General features: G+C 36.2%; 5 protein-coding genes across 8 annotated transcripts; 3 read left to right on the plus strand and 2 right to left on the minus strand.

The window, feature by feature from the left end:
• LOC104792804 (succinate dehydrogenase assembly factor 1, mitochondrial-like) lies at window positions 667–1,569 on the plus strand. Its single transcript, XM_010519030.2, has one exon. It carries the CDS (start codon window positions 670–672, stop codon window positions 940–942), a length of 273 nt encoding a protein of 90 aa, XP_010517332.1. The 5' UTR covers window positions 667–669; the 3' UTR covers window positions 943–1,569.
• Window positions 1,426–4,018, minus strand: LOC104792803 (ribulose bisphosphate carboxylase/oxygenase activase, chloroplastic). Of its 2 annotated transcripts, none has more exons than XM_010519028.2 (7): window positions 3,974–4,018; window positions 3,135–3,451; window positions 2,940–3,045; window positions 2,766–2,851; window positions 2,210–2,682; window positions 1,848–2,129; window positions 1,426–1,689 (listed from the first exon to the last, which is right to left on the minus strand). In XM_010519028.2, the coding sequence occupies exons 1-7, from the start codon at window positions 4,016–4,018 to the stop codon at window positions 1,574–1,576; spliced, it is 1,425 nt and encodes a 474-aa protein (XP_010517330.1). In that variant the 3' UTR covers window positions 1,426–1,573. The 2 variants fall into 2 exon arrangements, with proteins under 2 accessions (XP_010517330.1, XP_010517331.1); XM_010519029.2 differs by having other exon boundaries at window positions 1,837–2,129.
• On the plus strand, window positions 8,100–11,392 carry LOC104792807 (protein HESO1-like). 2 transcript variants are annotated; one of them, XM_010519033.2, is made up of 9 exons: window positions 8,100–8,274; window positions 8,889–9,030; window positions 9,293–9,457; window positions 9,555–9,733; window positions 9,834–9,929; window positions 10,040–10,109; window positions 10,192–10,322; window positions 10,426–10,536; window positions 10,642–11,392. In XM_010519033.2, the coding sequence occupies exons 2-9, from the start codon at window positions 8,892–8,894 to the stop codon at window positions 11,233–11,235; spliced, it is 1,485 nt and encodes a 494-aa protein (XP_010517335.1). In that variant the 5' UTR covers window positions 8,100–8,274; window positions 8,889–8,891; the 3' UTR covers window positions 11,236–11,392. The 2 variants fall into 2 exon arrangements, with proteins under 2 accessions (XP_010517335.1, XP_010517334.1); XM_010519032.2 differs by having other exon boundaries at window positions 8,101–8,274; window positions 8,883–9,030.
• Window positions 11,362–14,981, minus strand: LOC104792806 (probable methyltransferase PMT11). Its single transcript, XM_010519031.2, has 9 exons — window positions 14,135–14,981; window positions 13,888–14,037; window positions 13,521–13,791; window positions 13,253–13,363; window positions 12,849–13,008; window positions 12,366–12,623; window positions 12,145–12,267; window positions 11,839–11,916; window positions 11,362–11,719 (listed from the first exon to the last, which is right to left on the minus strand). The coding sequence occupies exons 1-9, from the start codon at window positions 14,873–14,875 to the stop codon at window positions 11,512–11,514; spliced, it is 2,100 nt and encodes a 699-aa protein (XP_010517333.1). The 5' UTR covers window positions 14,876–14,981; the 3' UTR covers window positions 11,362–11,511.
• On the plus strand, window positions 15,652–18,527 carry LOC104792808 (BTB/POZ and MATH domain-containing protein 3-like). Of its 2 annotated transcripts, none has more exons than XM_010519036.2 (4): window positions 15,652–16,247; window positions 16,347–16,695; window positions 16,789–17,065; window positions 17,634–18,061. In XM_010519036.2, exons 1-4 carry the CDS (start codon window positions 15,844–15,846, stop codon window positions 17,651–17,653), a joined length of 1,050 nt encoding a protein of 349 aa, XP_010517338.1. In that variant the 5' UTR covers window positions 15,652–15,843; the 3' UTR covers window positions 17,654–18,061. The 2 variants fall into 2 exon arrangements, with proteins under 2 accessions (XP_010517338.1, XP_010517337.1); XM_010519035.2 differs by lacking the exon at window positions 17,634–18,061 and adding an exon at window positions 18,086–18,527 and having other exon boundaries at window positions 15,656–16,247.

A 21,662-nucleotide genomic window follows, 5' to 3' on the forward strand; every position in this document is an offset into this window, starting at 1 on the left:
TGCAAAAGCCCATTATAGTAAATAAATAAAAGCCCATTAGAGCCAAGTAAAAATTGTAAATTCGCCTTCTCTATTCAATGATTCCGGCCGGGTCTGCTGAATAGCGTGAATCCCAGACAGAACCAGAAGAGTTTCTTCAATTTCTCCTTCTTTCGATTTTGAGAAATTTTACAGGTACGCGCTTGCTCTTTCCTTCACAACATCGTCTTCTCCTTCTTCTTCTTGCATCTCTATTCATAAATCATCCACTCGAAGATCAGAAACTCTCTCTTACTCTCGCGAGTTGTAATCTGGAAAAAAAAAAAAAAAAAGATTTTTTTAGGAAAATGTGATTTTTGGCCGCTTCTGGGAATATTTGTGTGACGAAAAAAACATGGAAGATCTCGTTTAATAAATGTTGTTGGCAATTCTAATTACATAGATTTATTTCTGTGAGTTTGAGTTAGTTATAAAAAAACTGATGGAATTGAATTTTTTTTTTGTTGGTATGGTCACAACTCACAATTGCTTTAGTGTCTCTTTTAGTTTGATTGATGTAGATCACAAAGGCTTATGCTTGTTTCTTGGGTGAGATTTATATTGTCTGTTCTCTGCTTGGTAATGAAGTAGTACTTGCCAATTAATTAATGAGCTTGTTTGGTGTTTTTTTTTTTTGTTAAAAGAGTGAAAATGGGAGCTTCGAAACTTTCCGGGATGCAGAAGCAAGTCCTGAGTCTCTACAGAGGATTTCTAAGAGCAGCTCGTTCTAAGCCAACAGAAGACAGGAAGAGAATTGAGATGATCGTGTCAACAGAGTTCCGCCACAACTCTAAAGAGGTCGACCGTAAGAATTTCCAGTACATCGAGTATTTGCTTCGGTTAGGTACTAAACAGCTCGATCAACTCAAAAGCCCTGACATAGTTAGCCTCTCCTCCGTGAAGGTCGTTGCTTCTAAAACCTGATATTTTGCTTTTAGCCTTAAGGCTCTAGTGATTTATAGATGACAACGAGAAGGAAATCGATTTGTTTTCCTCGAATTTTTAACATTGGTTTTATATATGTATGAGTATGATGATGCATGAACTGCCATGGGTGTTCAAGAGCCATTATAAAATAAAATGAATTGTGATCACTTGGTATATATATCTATACACAAAAGTTATGTGCATCTACTAATACTCCTCTCCTCAAGTTAAGAGTATGGAGAGATTTGTATCCGATTATTTCTTTGTAAGAATACAATACCAGTCGATAATGTAGTGGTTGACACTTGTTTTGTCAATGCTCTTGCTTTACTTGATTGTGTGATACAGTTTCTGCCTAAATAGTTAGGGCGTTATAGGTGGTCTGACATCTGTGATCTCATTCGTTTTGTCTATTTGCTACTGGCTAGTGTGTATAATACTATGCATTGGATGTAGTTTATGATAAAAGGCAATTTTAAATTATCAATGTGTTGCACATGATCATAAAAAAAGAAAAGAAGAAAAGAGGACAAGACCCAATCCACAATTACACAAAGGGGGGAAAAAAAAAGAGACCCAAAGGAGACAATAGGAGTAAAACAGCAATTTAGTAAGTAGGAGAGAATACTCAAAAGTTGTAGACACAGGTTCCATCGTCACTTCTAGCCGTTGGATCAAAGTTTTGAGCCGCAGGATCAGTACATCCTTCAGGAACAGGTAGGTTTACTTGCTGGGCGGCTTTGCCTGCAATTCAAGTAAGTTTAACTTCAGAAACCCTAATTCTTTTTTTTTTCTTCTGTTTTATCTTTTCCTCTTCTTTTATAGATTCATATCCAATTGATTCAATCAGTTGGCTAACCAAACCGAAAAAAAAAAAAAAGGAGTTCAGACCTCGTCTTTACCGTAGAAAGTTCCGCGGTCGATGGCATCAGCGTTAGCATCTCCCAAGGCAGCCTGGCTGAGGTAGGTGTCGGCAAGTTGGACTCTTTTGACATTATCTTGTTCCATCACAAGCATGTTTCCATACTCCATAAGCTTCTCAAGAGTCATCTCGGGTTGCTCGAACTTGGGAGGTCCTTCCCTTGAGTTCACCAGCCTCTTTCCGATCTTCTCCACTCCAAGTCCCTCAACAAACTTCCTCACTTCATCATCGTACACTCTCGCCCTCAATGCACCGAAGAAATCTGTCCATACGATAAAAACATGAGTTAGGATCTGCACAAGTTCTTCAGACAAAATATGGGTTAGCCAGAATCTTTCTTACCGATGGATTGACCAGGGAACTTATCAACAAGGGTGACTATGTCTTGGTCCTCGATCTTGTCGGTCCTGAAGATACCCTTGCAGACACCAATACGGTCTTCACGGGTAGGTGCCCAGTAGAACTTCTCCATACGTCCGTCACGGATGAGAGGAGCGTAAAGGGTGGAGAAATCGTTACCGGTGACAATGATTGGGACACGTGCGTTCTCTTCCTTGTTGTACATTCCTGGGAGCTGGACGTTGGTTGGGGCATCAGCAATGTTCATGAGTGTTGCGTTGACCATCTGGTTGTTGACTGTGTACTGAGTAGTACCACCCATACGACCCGCACCAGCGTCAAGATCGTTGATGAACAGACAACACATCTTTCCCTTCTTGATCATGTCAGCTGCCTCACGGTACCTCTGACGGATAAGCTTGGCTGGTTCTCCTGCGTTTCCACTCTCAAGCTCTCCAGCACTCATCATGATTGGGCTGCAAAAAGGTTTCAAATCATTTTTAGATTTTTTTGAGGAGAGCAAAACGGGTCGAGATCGGAGTTAAGTAAGTGGACTCACTTGATACCCATCTTGGCCATGACAAGCTCACACTGGAAGGATTTACCTTGACCTTTGCCTCCCCAAATACCCAAAATAAGTGGAACCTATGAAAACAAAACAGAGCATTTCAAGATAAATAAAATTGTGTAATAACTCAAAATACCCAATGAAGGAACAGTCCTAAGTAAATACCTTAATGTTAGGCAAGGTCAAGAAGTTCTTGGTGATGTGAACAACAAGCTTGTCCATGAAAGCAGGAGCAATGTAAAACCCATCCATCATGTTGTCCAAGTTGTACCTATTCCAAGAAGTAAAGACAATTTCAAAACCAAGATTCTAAAAATCTCTATGGAACTAATGAGAGATCTAAGAGAGATGAAAACTCACTGCCTAAGGCCTTGGCTAATGTATTCATATGAGCTAAGGACGGCGTGGTGAGTTCCGGTTCCCATAGGAGCTTGGAAGACAGAGTCAACCAAACCCTTGCCTCTGGTAATATCTTGTTGATCATCAGACGTGTCGTAGGCAAGACCCTTCCATCTGTCTCCATCGGTTTGTTTGTCTTCTTTCACAGCCAACACCTTGAATGATCCGTTGCTCTTCTTGTTGCTCTGTGCGAATCTCGACACAGTTACAACTTTGTTTCCCAAGAAGGTCGAAGCTGGGGCTGATGTAGCTCCAGATCCTGACCCGTTTAAGCTCAACTGCAACACACATACACACAAACAAGGTCAAACATCAATCTTGAATTTTGGTTCATATGGTTCAAGAACCGGTTTAGAGACTATTCCTAAGGATAAAAAGGTGTTCAATCTGAAACCAAACCGAACCGGGAATAAGCTGAAGATTAAACCATACTTAATTTTGGTTCACACAGTTCAAGGTACAGATTATTCCTGACGACTCTACAGTTCTATCTAAACCAACTAAACAAAAAATAAAGTAAAAACTCTTATAAAATCCTACAAGAAGACTCTACAGTTTCAGTTCGAATATTCTATACTTTCTACATCGGTTTGAACGATTCTACTAATCTGTATTCTGTAGTTTCAAAGTAGAGACTAAAAGAACCATCAAAGTATCTTTAGATTTCTTAGTTAAAGTACCAGAATCTTCTGTTCTGTCAGAGAATCTCAAAATGATGCAAGAAGATCAAATTCTTGAGCTACAAGTGTAATTAAGATCACGTTAACATTAAACCAGTTGTGAAAGAGATTAAACTGTACCGGAGCTCTGTTGATGGCACCGACGGTGGAAACTGCGGCGGCCATATCTCACGACTGCGACAAGTGTGCAACACACAAGAAGCTGAAGAGAGAGAGAGAGAGGAGACTTTGTTTGATTGGTTGAAGAAGCAGTGAAGAGGTGTTGGTGTGGGCAAGAAACTTAAAGAGATTTATAAAGCGAGTGATCAACAACAGCCAATTCGTTATCTCTTCGTCCTCCAAGTTTTAACTCTCTCTGATCGCCACACGATGCGGATTGGCCAACTCGCCACGTGGCGCCACGAGGAAGATGATGAGGAGGATTAAGTTTTGATTGGTCCACGTGGAATATGTTTTATGAGGTTGTAGTGAAATGGCTGATTTGTGCCACTGGATTTGTCTTAGCTTGGAGTGAAGATTATTACATTATTTATTACCACATATGCTTTTCAAAAATCATTGTTGTTGCTTTTTTTTTTGTTTTATGAGGACTGAGGTAAGCCATTCATATGTGATCAGGATACTTCTACACTCATCTTCATACGATAACATTCCAATTTTTGGATAATGACAATTACTTATTGATAAGTAATGTTCCAAATACGGTGTAAACTGATTGGCTGAGAGAAATTGTCTTAGCTAATAGACTAGATTTCTTATTTTATTATACATCATACAATTTTTGTATTGGCTAAGTTATATGAAAAAACGATGTGGTTACCAAATTAAACATGGTTTTATTACCAACCAAACAACAACTAATTAATAGTTTTATGGATAAGATACTTAGTTTATCTTTTTAGGAAGAACTTCAAGAAATTTTTCACTCTCTGGATCTGCTGACTCGTGATTAGGTTTATCCGGCTCCTTGTTTGAGCAAGAGTTGTTTCCTTGTTTTTTAAATTTTTTTGCCAAGGAACCAATATATTGGTAATTCCCTATGTAAATCCAAACCTATTCAATTCTAATGATATTTACTCATTTAACAAAAAAAAATGTAAAGTAAAAAAGTTCAAGATAGTATATATAAAGATATACTCCCTCCGTTTCATAATATATGATGTTTTAGAGAGATTTTTTGTTTCATAATATAAGATGTTTTCAAGTTTCTATGCAACTTTTTGATTAAGTCAATATTATCTATTGTGTAGTATTATTTATGATTGATTGAACTTTTAAAAAGCAAACATTTTTTAATTTGCGTGCTTTTGTTAAAACATCATACATTTTGAAACGGAGAGATTATATAATTTCTACATATAGTGTTTAAAGCTTTAATATCTAATTATGTGTTTACTTCTCTCTTATGAGTGATGGAATGATGGAATTGCTTGCAATATGTACAGTTTATGTTCTAAAACGACTTTATGTGGTTGGTTTATGAGTGGATAAAATGTTTGCGTTAGATGTGGTTATAAAGTATAACGTGTGTGTTTGTGACATTTGCTTTTTATAAATAGTTTTAATATGGACTCGTAAAATGGTAGTAAGTTATTCAATTGCCCATTTAACTACACTAACTAGTCGATAAATCTTTCTACCATTTTTCGCCAAAGCTTCTAATTTTATGCTAACTTTCAGACATACATATACAAATATATACTTACTCCAATGACTTTGGTGGTTCTTACAAACAAATTCATAGTAAAATAATTTCAAAATTGACTTTTATTTTCCAAAGAATGATAACTACGTATATATATTTTCTTTATGGTCATAACTTATTGCCACGTCATAGCTAATTACTAGCTCTAAAAAGTAAAAACATATTATCTACTATTTTTTTTTGTAAAAATGTTTGTTTATGCATAAAACATACAAAACACTAAGCCATAAAATAAAACCCTTTATTTATCCATGCGGAATATTCTTCATCCTCATTCTTTATTTATTTTTAGTTAACTCAACCATTGTCTCCCATGATAACCGATTGTTATTGTATCACAATTCACAGGCTAAGTCAAAATTTCCGATTTTAGGTTTTGTTGTCTATCGACAAATATATATATATATATATATATATGATTTCAAAACAAAATAATATATATATATATATGTCTTACACGCAAAAAGGGAGCAACGATTAATGATATGATATCAAAATCAAGGAAAAATGGACATTATGTTGAAGAAACTAAACTATTGCTAATAAATGTAGACTTTATTCTCACAATGGTAGTGTTTACAAAAGTTTGAGTGAGATTTTAATTTTTCAGAAAAAAATATTTTAGAAAAATAACTAAGAAAACAAAATATTTTAAGTGTCCAAAAGAACAAGATATAAAAATATGCAAATTTTAAGTATCAACAAGAGTAAGTGATGGTTATAGTATACATGAGTTTTTAAATGTATCAGGCTTAGAAGATAAAAAGATCGATTGAGTTTAAGGCTGTAAAGACTTTAATTATTTTAATTACAATTTTAATACTTAAAACAGTTAAAAAATAAAAAGCATTCCTTAATTTTCTTACTGCCAATTTCAGTTTATTTGGTCTTGTTAGTTGTTATGCTTTTTCTTTATTAAAAAGCCTACAATTTAAGAGTTATTTTTTGTGATCAGCTATTAAAGTATAAAAGAGGTTGCATCAAAATCATAAATAAGTAATGCTAAAAAATGTTTATAATGAAAGTAGATTCGAAGTACTAATCACTCGTTTGATAACTTAAGTTAGAGATATATTTACAAATATTATGACAATAAGTCAATAACATCAGATTTTAGATTACTTTTTTCTTCGACAAATGATCATTTTTTGGATAATAAAGTATTTGATTGAATTATATCTCTTATCAAAAAAATTTCCCTAATTGATAAATCCAACAATGTATTGTAGTAGGGAAAATGGCCACTTCATACATGTACATTTTCAAAAGTGTGAATTCGTACTTATACAAACTACTAGTGCTAATTTAGACATATACTTTAATAAAATTCAAAATTCATACATATACTTTAAAAATTGAGCCAAATTCCAAAGTCCACATTGACTCAGACTCCATGTGTATAATGATGTGGCATCGTCTACTCCAAACGACGTCGTTTTGCTCTTTTTATTGCAAAAAATGTTCAAAATGGCCAAACACTAGGTTCAAACCCTTAACCTCAAGGATGGATTAGGTTTGCTTGTAACCAGTTGATCCAACAACCTCATATGAAACTAACATACACTTTTGTACTTATAAACCTAAATAATACCTAGTTTTAGATAATATAAATCAACATCGTTTGAAATTAGGGGAAAAATAAGAAATCTAGGGTTCATGGTTTGATTTTCTTTTTTGGAATTCATTTGTTTTTCCTCTTCCTTGAAATTAAGAAATCAAGGGTTCTTCTTCTTCTGGACACGGTGTTGCCACAGGAAGAGAAGCTGATGCCTTGCTTGAAGCAGGCAGCTCCTTCGTCGTTATGCGTGAGAGCATCATATTATGCCGTCGATTTTTTCCTCTTCCATAACTTACGGACCTGAGATGCAAAAATCTGTAATCCATTGTTTAATAATTCATCGTCTAACTAAACATTCAGTTGGTAACAAAATTTTAATAATCCATTGTTTTCATTTGAATCTTTAAAAATTAATTAACACAAAATTACTAGAAAAGACGTATAAGTGATAAATTGATTGTGTTTATCGAGGAGCTACAAAGATTCGAGTGAGTCATGGATATGCTTGTCGGATCATGTGTGTGAACGATGGATTAAATAGGTCGATTGTTTAAGTTTATAATTATAAAAGTGTGTGTAACTTTCGTATAGGTTGTCGGATCAACCGGTTTAAAGCAGAGTTAAAACGCCATAGAGGTCGTGGGTTTGAATCAAGGGATTTGCCATTTTGGACATTTTTCGAAAATAAAAGGAGCAAAACAACGTAATTTGAAGAAGACGATATCACATTATTACATACGTGGATTCTGAGTCGGCATGGACTTTGAATTTGGCTTAATTTTAAAAATATAGATATGAATTTTGAATTTTGTTAGAGTATATGTCTAAATTGACACTAGTAAATTGTACATGTAGAAATTTACTCTTTTGAGAATGTACAAGTATGAAATGGGCGTTTTTAGTATAGTATAGTTTGGAATCATTGATTGTATTATTTAGTCCGCTAAAAAAGATGGTCACATCATTCATTTATTGAATAAAAAAAGAAAGACAAGTTTCCTTAGTCGCATTGAATAAAATAAAAGTAAAACCTTCCTCAAGTGAAGAGACTTTTCCATTGTCTTCTTCGCTGCGAGCGCATATAATTTTTTCCGGGGAGCAGTCTCAACTCTGAAGTTGGGTGACTCGGTTCGGATCGCTGATTTGGGAGAGAACGAGGTAAGAAAACCCTAGATCGGAATTAGATTCTGGGTTCTTGGGATTAAAAAGAAAAGGTGTCTGCATCTCCTTCGAAATCATCTTTCTCTAAAAGTCCGAGTGGTCTCGGTACTCAATCATGTTATACTGATTCTTTAAGGTTTTGGGTAGAGTTTTCTTTCACAGTTCTGATGATGAGACGAAATTGTGGGCTTATTGGGGTTTAGAGAATGAAGAATCTTGCTTTTTTTGGTTTTAGTGACATAAAAAGGTTGTTCCTTTGGAGTAGTAAGTGAGCAAGAGATATCAGAAAAATCGAACATTGATGACGTTTTTGTTTTTATACACTTGTTTATGTCAAGAATTTACTTTGATTGGAGATTTTGAAAGTCTTGTATAATCTTTAGTAAATGAGGAATCTTGAGTTTTTGGGTTATATAGTGACAAAGGTTGTTACTTTGGAGTAGTAGGTGAGCCTTGACGTTTGTTTTAGTGAGATTTTGGTTAAAACCAGTGGTTTAATCATAAGAATTTACTGTGACTGAAGCTTGTGAAGTCTTTGTGTGATTGCTTTCTAATGTTTTCTTTGAGATAACTTGGCAATGTGTGTTTGGTTATTGTTATACAAGAGCCAGACGATGAGTAGAAACCCATTCCTTGATCCTACCCTTCAAGAAATTCTTCAAGTGATTAAACCTACACGAGCAGATTGGGATACAAGGATCGGAGTCATTGATCAGTTGCGTAGCGTCGTACAATCTGTGGAATGTTTAAGAGGTGACTACTCTTGATGCACTCTTGTGCTTCTCTCAATATTTTTACTACTGTCTCTCTTAATGCCGTGAACCATACCCACCATGGATGTGATTATGATTTTGAAATAAAAGATAGTCTCTACTGATTTTTTAGTTTCAGAACAGTAAAAGTGGTTCAAATGTTACTCTTTCCCACTATTCTCGTTCTTTAAACCAATGATTTCATCTGATACTTAGAAAAGAAGAGTTGCTTATAGCTTATTATCTGGTTTTGGTATTGTTAGGTGCTACTGTTCAACCATTTGGATCCTTTGTGTCAAATCTCTTCACACGATGGGGAGATTTGGACATATCTGTTGACTTGTTTAGCGGTTCTTCCATCTTGTTCACTGGAAAGAAGCAGAAACAAACTTTACTTGGACATTTGCTTCGAGCCCTGAGAGCGAATGGTAATTCGTTTATCTTTGTTTCACTGGTTTTTGCCTTAATGTTTAAGTTTTCATGTGGCGATTTGTCTCACCTCCATTATCATTCCAAAAACAACAGGTCTATGGTACAAACTGCAATTTGTTATTCATGCGCGAGTACCCATTCTGAAAATCGTGAGCGGGCACCAGAGAATTTCTTGTGACATTTCTATTGATAATCTGGAAGGGCTTTTGAAGAGCAGGTTCTTGTTCTGGATCAGTGAAATAGATGGGAGATTCCGCGACCTAGTTTTGCTAGTAGGTTAACATACAAATAAAAACAAGATTGGTGTGTATCTCTTAAGGTTTCATTGATTCTTTGACATATACACATCTCGTTTCTTCTACCATTTCATAGGTGAAGGAATGGGCCAAAGCTCATAATATTAACGATTCGAAGAGCGGGACTTTCAACTCTTACTCTCTCAGTTTGTTAGTCATCTTCCATCTTCAGGTAATATAGCTATTCTCTATTCATAGATTCCGCTGCCTTCAGCCTTCTGCAGTTACTGCATCATTAGAAAAACATAGTGTTTTTGAGATGTTTTGTGTTGTTTGGTACAGACTTGTGTGCCTGCAATCTTGCCTCCTCTAAGAGATATATACCCGAAGAGTGCGGTTGATGATCTAAAAGGTACCTTCTATGAAAAGGTTTTCAAGCCAAACCACATAACAGTTATGAGCTTTTGGGATTTTAGCGCCATGGTCTCTTGTAGGTGTACGAAAAACTGCAGAGGAAAGTATAGCGCAAGTTACTGCTGCTAATATAGCGAGATTTAAATCAGGCACAGGAAAGTCAGCCAACCGAAGCTCACTCTCGGAGCTTTTGGTCTCGTTTTTTGCAAAGGTGACTTGATTTCTCATCATTCTAGCTTTAAACTTTTTGTTTCGCTTAATGTGCAACATCTATTAAAGTACTCTTCATTCTGCTGTGCCAATGTGTCTATCAGTTTTCAGACATAAACTTGAAGGCCCAAGAGCTCGGTGTTTGCCCGTTTACTGGAAGATGGGAAAACATAAGCACCAATACTACGTGGCTGCCAAAGACGTACTCACTCTTTGTAAGTCTCCATCTCTGTCTTTCTCTTATCCTCTTGTTGAGTTAATATTCATCGCTATGGCACCATGTGAGTCTCCCGGTTAAAGTGTGAATGTGTGTATTTCAGGTTGAAGATCCTTTTGAGCAGCCGCAGAACGCTGCAAGGAGTGTGAGTCGTAGAAATTTGGACAAAATAGCTCAAGTATTTCAGATCACATCGCGCAGTCTTGCCTCAGATTGCAATAGCAATTCCATCATTGCGGTTCTGACAGGTCAACACATTCAACAGCTTTTGTACAGAACAATAAGCCTCCATAGTCAATATCATGCAAATGGTACGCACAATGTGCGTAATCTGCATGGTCAGACTAGGCCTTGGAACCAGCAAATGCAGCAAAATTGGTCACAGAACTACAATACCCCAAATCCACCATATTGGCCACCACAACAGAGTTGGCCTCAGAACAACCCCAGGAATCTTCAGAGGCAACCATCTCTCCAGGGCCAAGCTTGGCCTGTAATCACACAAACTCAAACACAGCAGAAGAGTCAAAATAAGAATGGGAACCGACCGTTCAAAAACACATCTGCAGGTTCAAGTCAAAATCAAGGCCACATTGGTAAGCCATCAGGTCATATGAGTGGTGTGAACTCTGCAAGACCTGCAACAATAATTCCAAGCCAACGCGGACAGATGTGGAGACCGAGATATGAGCATTAGAATTTGTGCAGACATGGTCCAGAGAGATACTCCTTCACATATTTTTGGATGATTTTGTATTCTGACCTTGGGGCTTTTTTCTATGACTCCTATTGTTACAATCAACGGATTTGCAATTGCAGAATGTTAATACTAAATGTCGAGGACTAGTTAAACCTTTACTCAGTAAAAACACCACAATCAAATTTACATTTACATAATGAGCAAAAAGAAGAAAACAATAAGAGACTACCAAACAATATATTGTGTTGACTAAGTGCAGTAACTTGTCTGGTATCAAGCTCGTAGGAGACGCTTCTCGCATGTTAGAATCCTGTAACTTGCGTGAGGACCCTCAGATGTGTCACGAAGAGAAGTATGCCAACCCATAGCCTTTGTGATTTCTTGAATTTCATCCATGACATCAATTGAGTCCCTAATGTATGCTCTTCCACCTGGTCTTAATATCCGGTCCATCTCTAACAATATGGTTGACATATCGCATCTGATGCATTGTTAACCATTATTGAGACAAAGACAAATGGTTAAGCTCGATTATAGGCACCAAACGACCACATACCCCGTTATGAATCATTTTGAAATTGAGTTACAGATAAGGCCTACCTTTTTCTCTCGATTGAGAAGAGTCCTGAAGCATGTAAGAAGTCATATGTCCTTGGGTATGTATCAAATGGTTCACACCTGTGGTGAATGCAAGACTTATTAGAATATCCAAAGCCAGAAAATGAATCTTAGTTTATCTTAAGACACATTACGCAGATGAAAATATTTGCTTAAATCAAACATGAGCAGGAAACGAACACGTATAGTCACAGAACACTGTTAACGAGTCACTAGATTCCAAGTAATCAACAATAGGTTTCACTATTCTATGTTTTATATGATAGATTGTAAGGAGAAAAGTAGTACCAATCGTGCATCACTCCTAATAATCCACGATCATAAATGACAGGCAATGTGTTAGGCCCACTGACAGGAACCACACTTAGAACCCAGCAATCGATTTTATGATCATTTAGTGCAGCTGCAAATCTGTTAAAGCCAGAGAAATTAAGTAACGAGAGTTAAGCTAAGATACTGAGACATTATACCATCAGAGAGAGTAATAACAGAAAATTATTATTTCATACCCGCCAAAGCCTGCTCTCATGTCCAAAACGTTTCTTAGTTTCATCTTTTTCCATTTTAAGGCGCGGACAAATCCCCCAACAATTTCATTCCAGAACTTTGACTCTGCCTTGAATAGTTCTTTCCTAGCAATGTAGGAATCAAATTTTATCGTCTGCAGCCTATCAGGTGGAGTATGTAGACGGGCAGGCCATAAGGGGACATTTCCTCCATATCCATTCTCAGGTATGCGACTGATGCAAGGTTTCAGATTTGTGTACCTAAAACAAGAAGAAAACAACATGAGACATAGAAAGTGTGATTTTTTGCACACATTGTCACAGACCAAATTAATAGACAGACTAAATGCAATCAAACAAATTAACTTGAAAAACATATAGCTTTTATTCCTAAGTTCTAAACTTCTAATGCTTCCATCATATGCAGGTAGCAAGATATGTCCTTGCATCGCAAAGAAAGAAAGACAGAAAGTTTAGTAGCTGTACCAAACATCGTCGGGGTCATCAGATTCATCACAAAGAGGAGGTTTGGTTCCAGCCTCACGACTTAAATAACAATTGTTGTTCAAAGGCTTCTGCCAGATTGCAACGTAACCTTCCTTCTTTACCAGTTTCCAGCAAAGGCTAGTAGTAAGATTCAACATCTCTGGAAAATAAAATGTGAGATTAAACGAGTACACATAGTGGCAGAATGCCAGAATCAATGTAGCAAAGAAAAACAAAAAAAATTCCCTATACCCACAGAGACAATATGTCATTCTAACTTCCCATATTCTTCATTTTGCTAATAAAGCTACGTACCATGATCACTAACTCAAAAAAATTATAAAGAACAAATAATCTTGTTCACCCCGAACAGGCCTAGTCAAAGCAGAGTAAAAGGATGTTACCTGTCCATTGTTCTTCCAGAGCGGGTTCATGCTTATAAACAGGTTGTGCAGCCCAAGCATAATATCCTCCAGCACGCAGCATTCTATTGATTTCAAGGAGCAAAATTCCATCTTTATCACAAAAAATAAAACAGCAGAATGAGAATTTTCTCTACATGTAAAAGAAGCTAAGGTGTAGTTCACATAGGGAGTTAAAACTACAATAGGTGCAATTTTTTTTTTTGTCTGATGTATTACATGAAGAATCAAGCACACCAGAGCACCTTACCATCACGAGTCCAGTTTATTCTACATCGTGAACAATGAATAAGATCAAAAGCTTGGCTTGGATATAACAAACGCCTTGTAGCAAATGCTGCCGCCATAGCAGGCACACCACGCTCAAGAGCAAACTGAATTTGGTTCTCGTGGACATCTTTTGGTGCAACAGACATTGTCAAGACATCACGTGTCAATAGATAAGCGCCAAAACTCGCCACACCACAACCAACATCCATAGCAACCCTAATATGGTTGCCAAACGTGATATCAGAAACCATCTGCAAAGACAAAGTCCAGACCTCAACATCAGATGAAAAGATAAATAGATAGGTGACACAAAAAGCAAGAACTACTACTTGGAAAAAGTGAGCAACCTTAGACATCTGGTCCAAGTACTGGTCAGCCCCATGAATAAACTGTGTACCACCTCCAGGAAACTTGAACTTGTTCTTGTCTCGTGAAATCCAGTTCTGACCACCTTTGTCTTCAACAAGCCGAGTATGAGGAACATTACTAAACCAAACCTATCCATAAGTAAAATTCCAAATACTACTTAAGCTAGTTCCAAGACATGTTATCAGAAAGCTTTGGTAGCCATAGATTGCAAACAAAAGGAGTTACCTCGTCACGGCTTTTAGGCCATGGAACCGGCTGACGGTAACCTTTAGGAGGCGGAACCAAGCAATTCAAGCCTTTACCTTTGGCAGGGCAGTGACGCTCGAATCTCTCACCTCGCTCAGTCGATTTGAGCTTCTTGATCGCATCAGTATTATCCAAACAAGGTATATACTCTCTCATGCTCTCACGACACATCCCAAATTTCTTAACTCTAACTCTATCCTTAGAATCGCCGTCTCTTTTCGTTTCAACGATCTCAGTCTGATTCCCCCAATCTTCCACAGCATCGCTCTCAACCTCTCCCACTTCAAAATCGTCAGACATCACACCGTTCGCATCTACTATCCCAAAGCTCTTAACCGGACCAGGCGGAGGAGGAGGAGAAGGAGAAGGCGGAGGCGGAGATGGAGGAGGAGGATTAGCTTCAACCGTAACCTTCTCCGTCTCAGCCACCACCACCGACGGAGGCGGTTGTGATGTAGCGGGGATTTGATTATCGGTATGGTTAGCAGGAGGAATAATCTCTGATAAATTGAAGACTCTGTTACTGTTCGGCGAAACGGAGACCTCCGGGATCGAGCTGCCGGCGGAGGTGGAAGAGGAGAAGAAGACGAGCTGTTGGTAGCCATCGTCGGACCAGTGCTTGCCTAAGTAGAAGAAAGCGACGGTGACGAGAACTAAGGCGGAGATCTTGACGAGAGTAGGGGATTTGAAGAGATCGCCATTGGTGAGAAGAGGCTTCATTATAGCTTGCGCGTTAAGGATCAGCGATCTCTTCTGGATCTACACACAGTGTTATTATTGTGTGAGTGTTTGAGAGAGAGAGACTAGTTCCTCCTCCAGTAGTAACTTAATAACAAGTTCCTCCTCCAGCTATTAGTAATTTTTACAGTTGTGTTGGTTTTTGGATTTTTCTGGCGTTCGGTAAAGTTTCACATTACAAAAGAATTTGCAGAATTTTCAGATTCAGTTACAAGTTCACAATTTGCAGATCTCTTAATTAATTGGTAGTTTTGTTTCTTTCTTAAAGTTAATTGTTTTTTCTTAAAAGGTTTTTTTTTTTCCCTTATATATAGAAAAGAGTCTCTAAAAATAAAGAAAAATCTTTAAAAACATCATTGGTTTTTAAACTTGATTTTTTTTCTTTCAAGAAAATGGCATTAAAACTTTTTTTAACCAATATTCGTAAAAAAATTGGATACATTATTACATTTTATATGAAAATAATGATTAAGATTTTTCTAATTCATTAAATTTTGATTTTTTTGTAACAGAAATTATACATATAGGATGTTTTGTGAGCAAAATGATAAAAAGATACTTCAAAAAAAAAGACAAATTATATTCAGAATAGAGAATATTTATGGCTATTTATATCCACATTAAATGTTTGTCTTAACTCTTAATCACAGTTTTCTTCTAATATTACCAAAAAAGAAAAAAAAAACAAAGGTGAAAATGAAATTAAAAAAAAAAAAACATTAAAGACAGAGGGGCAGGGCACACTCTCTCATCTCCATCTCTACAAAGTGCAACAGTTCTTTTTAAAATTCATTCATTTAGGCGAGAGAGAAGTCCTTATTTTAAATTAAAAAATAAAGACAAAAACAAACAACAATTTCCCCCAAATCCGATTTCGATTTTTTTTTTTATGTTCACAGTTCTCAAATCGGGAAACTCCTCGTTAGACGACGACGACGACGGGGCGAATCATGACCACCGTCGGTGGTGGTAGTGGTGGTGTAGAGCAGCAGATGATACCTGATTCCGTATCCACCTCGTTCATCGAGACGGTGAATGGTTCGCACCAGTTTACGATTAAAGGTTACTCTCTCGCCAAAGGCATGAGCCCCGGTAAATTTATTCAGAGCGATGTCTTCTCCGTCGGTGGTTACGATTGGGCGATTTACTTTTATCCCGACGGCAAGAACCCTGAGGATCAGTCCTTGTACATCTCTTTGTTCATCGCTTTAGCTAGTGATTCTAATGATATTAGGGCTTTGTTTGAGCTCACTCTCATGGATCAGAGTGGTAAAGGAAAACATAAAGTGCATAGTCACTTTGATCGAGCTCTTGAAGGTGGACCTTATACCCTCAAGTATAAAGGAAGCATGTGGTAATAATTAGTTAGATTTGCCTTAGTTAAAATTAGTTAGATTTGGAAAATGCTTAAAGTTTTAAGTTGTGTGCATGCTTGCTTTTTGAAAATTTTCAGGGGTTACAAACGCTTTTTCAGAAGATCAGCTTTAGAAACTTCTGATTACATAAAGGATGATTGTCTTGTCGTTCATTGTACTGTTGGTGTTGTTAGAGCCAGACTCGAAGGTCCAAAACAGTATGGCATTGTGCTACCCTTGTCTAATATGGGACAGGGGTTGAAAGACTTGTTAGATTCTGAAGTTGGTTGTGACATAGCTTTCCAAGTCGGAGATGAAACATACAAAGCTCATAAACTGATTCTCGCTGCACGCTCACCAGTTTTTAGAGCTCAGTTTTTTGGACCAATTGGGAATAACAATGTGGATAGGATAGTGATAGAGGACATCGAGCCTTCTATCTTCAAGGTAATTTTTTTTGTTCAGTATTACATTGTTAGCAGTTGGTTGTTACGTGCAACTTACATATTCTACTGACTCGGGATTTTGAAATTTTCATAGGCTATGCTTAGCTTCATCTACACTGATGTACTTCCTGATGTGCATGAAATTACTGGTTCAACTTCTGCAAGTTCGTTCACAAATATGATACAACATCTCTTGGCAGCTGCTGACCTCTATGACCTTGCAAGGTTAAAGATATTATGTGAAGTTCTGCTATGTGAAAAACTTGATGTTGATAATGTGGCAACAACACTTGCGCTTGCTGAACAGCACCAATTCTTCCAGCTCAAAACGTTCTGCTTAAAATTTGTTGCGTCTCCAGCCAACTTGGGAGGTACGTGTTGCATATGTTTTCAGGTTTTCTCAGTCTCCACTTTCATATGCCTTATATATACTCTCTCTGCGTATTTTGTCATGTATATACATGTTTTCTTGCTTCAATTGCAACAGTATTATTATGTGATAAGATAGTAGAATGTATAAGGTCTTACATTTGAATTGGTTTTACTATTAATGTGGTAAACTTTGTTTAAAGATGATGTGCTGCCATGGAGATTTTTCTCATCAACTTACAACTTTAGCTATACCTTGTCATTAGAAAACAATGGCAATAGTAGTTGATAGAACAAATTTACTAAACTATATATATAATCCAATAAATATTTTAAGATTCGAAATCATATCTAAACCTTGTATGCATAATCATCTGCCTTTTTTGTATGATCCGGCTTATATAATGCATTTGGTGCCTGTTGCTTGTCAGCAATAATGATCCATTAAAGATGTTGGGTGTATTATTAATGGAAGTTTTATGAGCTAATCGTCTTTGTGTACTACCTATAGCTTATCTTGCTAGTAAACTTAATTTAACTTTCTTGTTCTTATGTTCGATTTGTATATAGGAGACTCGATGCATGATTAGACGGCTTGAGGTTTATCATCCTCAACTAGTGCGATAATAGTTACTTTGGTTTTTTTTACTGACAATCTAGTTTAAAGAAAATGCCTAGCCAATGGGTAAAATATATTCTGCATTCTGGAAGATAGAGATTATGTACCACATACATGTCCTGGTGGTCTTAATGTTGAATTTCACGTAAATGCTGGTATTCACATCTTAAGGCAGAGCTTAAAACGAAATGTTTCTTTCTTTCTCTAGAATTGAAACTGGTGAATTTTAGCTCACAAAACTTCCATTAATAATACACCCAGCATCTCTTCATCGATAATATGTTTCTTTTTCAACATGGTGGGCTTTTTTGCTTGTGTGTAACAGAGTGCTATAAGTTGGATGATATTATCGATGAAGAGAATCCAGGAAAACTAAAAAGTAAGTGATGTTGTTTTGTTGCAGCTGTAATGAAGTCTGAAGGGTTCAAGCACTTGAAACAGAGCTGTCCCACATTGTTATCTGAGTTGCTGAACGCTGTTGCAGCAGCAGATAAGAGCTCGACGAGTGGACAATTGAACAAGAAAAGAAGTGCGAGCAGTGTATTAGGGTGTGACACTACAAATATGAGGCAAGTGAGAAGGAGGACATAGGATCAATCCAAATGCTCGTAGTAAGCTTTCCTCGCGCCTTGTTTTGACAGTTTCAAATGAACTCTGGTGCTACTTTACTGATCTGGAAGCAAAGCATAAACTAAGTTTGTTTTGCTAAACCTTTTTATTGTAATGAATAATTGTTCGTAGTAGTATGTCAACAGTAGTGTAAAGCTTTAGGCAATAGACATCTGATTACGTTTCAGTAAGTACCTTGTCTTTGACTCTTTGTCTTTGAATCCTCTTCAGTTTTAGTGCTGTTTGCCTGTTTGTAGAAAAAAAAGCTTATTATATATAATTGAATCGTAAAACCGTTTCCCATAATGAAGTCGTAATTTTGTAGAGACATGAAATATGACTAAACCAAACTGTGTGTCAAACATTTATATCTATGGACAAAAGAAAGTTCAATCTCCCACCAAAGAACTGTAAGAATCGACTTAAATCAAATCCCTGTAGACATTCTAAATTGCTACGATTCTCTTAAGAAAGGAAAACAAAATTTTGTGAAACAATTATAGACCCAAAGATGTGATGTGAAGTTGCGAGGATTTGTTTTCCTTATAAAGGCTCTGAACCTACAACGCTTAAACCAAATTCAATTACAATATTTGATAAACCAAAACCGATACTAATTTTCACGTAACCGAGGAAAACCATATCGCATATTCTGATTTTATGTTTTTAAAGTGGCACACAATAGTCGATAGATATGCATGAATAGAAAATTAAATTCAAGTCGCTATACATATTGAAATCATGTTTGACTATAATGTATGTTACATTAGGAATCATTTAGAAATAATGTGATAATTACGATACAAGGCACGGCTTACAGAAGAAGAAGAAAAAGAATCTATGGGCAAAAACGTCGGTGACGGTGAGTCAAACAAAGCTGAAATCAAGGGGCTGCCTAAATTGCGACTACGACGATGATGTTGCTTCGGTATCTTTCCACAACTTCTCTTTTCGTGACCCTTTTCACTTCTTTACTTCAAATTAACCAAAAAATTTATATTGTATAAACGAAAGTATTGTTACTATGTGTGCAATTGTGCATATGGGGTCACCGAGGGTCTCTGCGTTAGCGGCGCGTTTGATGGTGGCGTGTATATGTCAAAATAGAATATGCTTTCAAACGTTACATCTTCGGTTCTTTATTCCTTTTTTTCTTTTCCCTTCCTAATTTAATACCTTAAATAGCTTTTTATTCAATATTACGTTATGATATACTGTACTGTTGTACCGTATCATGTAGTATATATGTCAACGAGTAAACTAATAAAAATTCTTTAAACTAAAATATAACTGAATTCTAATCTAGTCTTGAATCTTTGATTCACATCAGTTACCAAAAATATGTATAGAAACCGGTCCAATACCAGAACATATTTGATGATCTAAACAAACAGACAAATCAGCTTCTTTACATTAATATATATGCACCACTGTGTCTGTCTTAAGAAAGAAATAAAGGTAATCAGAATAAGAAAAATCGAAGGTAGCTTGTCGGTGTCACGTGGGGGGGGGGAAAGAGCATGTAAAAACAAACCAATCAATAATTGGAAAAAAATAAACTGTGAATCATTTATCATGTGATGGATCTGATTAGGTATATTCTTTCGAGCTCGTTTAGCGTTTACAGCCTCTGGTACGCAGCTTAGCTCTTCTTATCCTGACGATTGGCCCCCATAACAGAGACATTACACAATAGTACAATTCGAATGCGTTTCTAAAACTACTACTCCATACTCAAAATCGAATCTTGGAGATTCTTAAAAAAAAAAAAAAAGAATGTGATTATTCAATTGCTAGATTACTAGCTAGAAGCCAAGTCTCTTAAATTTCTAGATGATTTGACTACTAAATTACCAAACTAATGACATTTTTTTTAATAATATACGAGACAATATATATATCTCGTCTGATGTCGAAATGTTACACCAGACCATACCCACATAGATATATCGAAAAGTTAGTTTGTGGGAAGCAAAACAACTAACAAAACAACATTCTCAATTCGACAAAGAAACGGAAGTTTAATAGAAAAAAAATATGTACAAATTTTTGTGATGGTGATACAACAATGAACAATCATTCGTTGAAACCACAATAATGCAACGAAATGTAGCTTTTGTGTGGTATGGGGTGATTGTGATCAATATTTAAAATGTATAAATCTTCGTAACACGAAATATATACAAAATATTATGGTGAATTTGGATTCAAACTTCCAAAGAGAATTTTTATATATAGTAACGGCAAATCATATTTAATTTTGTGGTATAAAAAACAATTTTTTCATCTAATATACAACATATAATTCTGAAAATCATTTTTTAACTCTTTCACGGGTCACTAGATGACTAATCATTAAATATTTAAATTTTGAAGTCATACTACTATTATCACAACTTTAGCTTAATTGATATACAGTAAAAAGGTTTATGTAATAGCGTCACTGGACTAATTGGCTTGCAACTTCAGCTTGGGTTCTTGATATAAGGGTTCCAACTTCAACTCCATTTTTTTTTTGTTTCAATAATATGATGAGATTGATGTATCATAAATTGTACTCATCAATGTAATGTCCTATTCGTCTTCTATGTATGTGGGTTCCTATGTCTCTCTTCATCCCACTTCGGCATTTGACTTATATGAATCCTTTATATTTGTATATCGGCTGGTTAACACAACTATATGAATCCTTTCAATGTTGTCGATCAGGAGTGATCAGACTACTGACCTAAGAATGTTCGTTCATAACAATATTTTTATTGGTAAACAAAAAAAATTGTCTAGTAATTTTAATAAGTCCCTTCAAAAACACACACACACACATTCGTTGATAACTTTTCTTGTTAGCATTTACATATCTTTTTATATTGTCAAGAAGAACCTTAATTGGAGTGTAAGCGTCTCCGCGGAACCTTTAATTAAATTTACTTCCTTCACCAAAAACAAAAAGTCAAAACTTCAACACGCAGAAAATAATACAATCAAGATTGGTTTCTATATATTAAAATTTTAATTTTAATTTTGGTAAATAAACACGCATTTTTTTTCTCTTATTAATTAGCAATGGTGTATATAAAACGAAAGGGGTCTCTGCTTTGTAAAAAGAACTTGCCTTTCATTTTTTTTGCCAACGACCGCTCCTTTCTTCCTTCATCACACAGCTCAGCCTGACGCTACGTTCAGGCTGATCTCTTCCATTCCCCCACCCCCAAATCTCAGATCCGGTGAGATCTCTTCCTCAAAGGTAATGCCTCTTTGTGTGATGCATGTCCCTTCATTTGAATTCTGTCGGTTGTTTATCGTTCAATTTCGATTTTTTATTTGGGGTTCAGATTCTCGAGATTTGTATTCGGTTCGTGAGTTTTGTGTGT

Source organism: Camelina sativa, chromosome 6 (genome assembly GCF_000633955.1).
Source record: "Camelina sativa cultivar DH55 chromosome 6, Cs, whole genome shotgun sequence".
NCBI classification, from domain to species: Eukaryota; Viridiplantae; Streptophyta; class Magnoliopsida; order Brassicales; family Brassicaceae; genus Camelina; species Camelina sativa.

Bases quoted from the DNA above. Each gene is read 5' to 3' on its own strand.
- LOC104792808 (XM_010519035.2), top strand. From the start codon at position 15,844: ATGACCACCGTCGGTGGTGGTAGTGGTGGTGTAGAGCAGCAGATGATA. The intron at 16,248-16,346 runs GTAATAATTAGT...GAAAATTTTCAG, and splicing joins AAGTATAAAGGAAGCATGTG to GGGTTACAAACGCTTTTTCA. The intron at 16,696-16,788 runs GTAATTTTTTTT...AAATTTTCATAG, and splicing joins TCGAGCCTTCTATCTTCAAG to GCTATGCTTAGCTTCATCTA.
- LOC104792803 (XM_010519028.2), bottom strand. From the start codon at position 4,018: ATGGCCGCCGCAGTTTCCACCGTCGGTGCCATCAACAGAGCTCCG. The intron at 2,852-2,939 runs GTATTTACTTAG...TTGTTTTCATAG, and splicing joins TGACCTTGCCTAACATTAAG to GTTCCACTTATTTTGGGTAT. The intron at 2,130-2,209 runs GTAAGAAAGATT...TCGTATGGACAG, and splicing joins GTTCCCTGGTCAATCCATCG to ATTTCTTCGGTGCATTGAGG.
- LOC104792806 (XM_010519031.2), bottom strand. From the start codon at position 14,875: ATGAAGCCTCTTCTCACCAATGGCGATCTCTTCAAATCCCCTACTCTC. The intron at 13,009-13,252 runs GTAACATCCTTT...TTTATTTTCCAG, and splicing joins TCTGGAAGAACAATGGACAG to AGATGTTGAATCTTACTACT. The intron at 11,917-12,144 runs GTACTACTTTTC...CATTCACCACAG, and splicing joins TTAGGAGTGATGCACGATTG to GTGTGAACCATTTGATACAT.
- LOC104792807 (XM_010519033.2), top strand. From the start codon at position 8,892: ATGAGTAGAAACCCATTCCTTGATCCTACCCTTCAAGAAATTCTTCAA. The intron at 9,031-9,292 runs GTGACTACTCTT...TGGTATTGTTAG, and splicing joins ATCTGTGGAATGTTTAAGAG to GTGCTACTGTTCAACCATTT. The intron at 9,458-9,554 runs GTAATTCGTTTA...CAAAAACAACAG, and splicing joins TCGAGCCCTGAGAGCGAATG to GTCTATGGTACAAACTGCAA.
- LOC104792804 (XM_010519030.2), top strand. From the start codon at position 670: ATGGGAGCTTCGAAACTTTCCGGGATGCAGAAGCAAGTCCTGAGTCTC.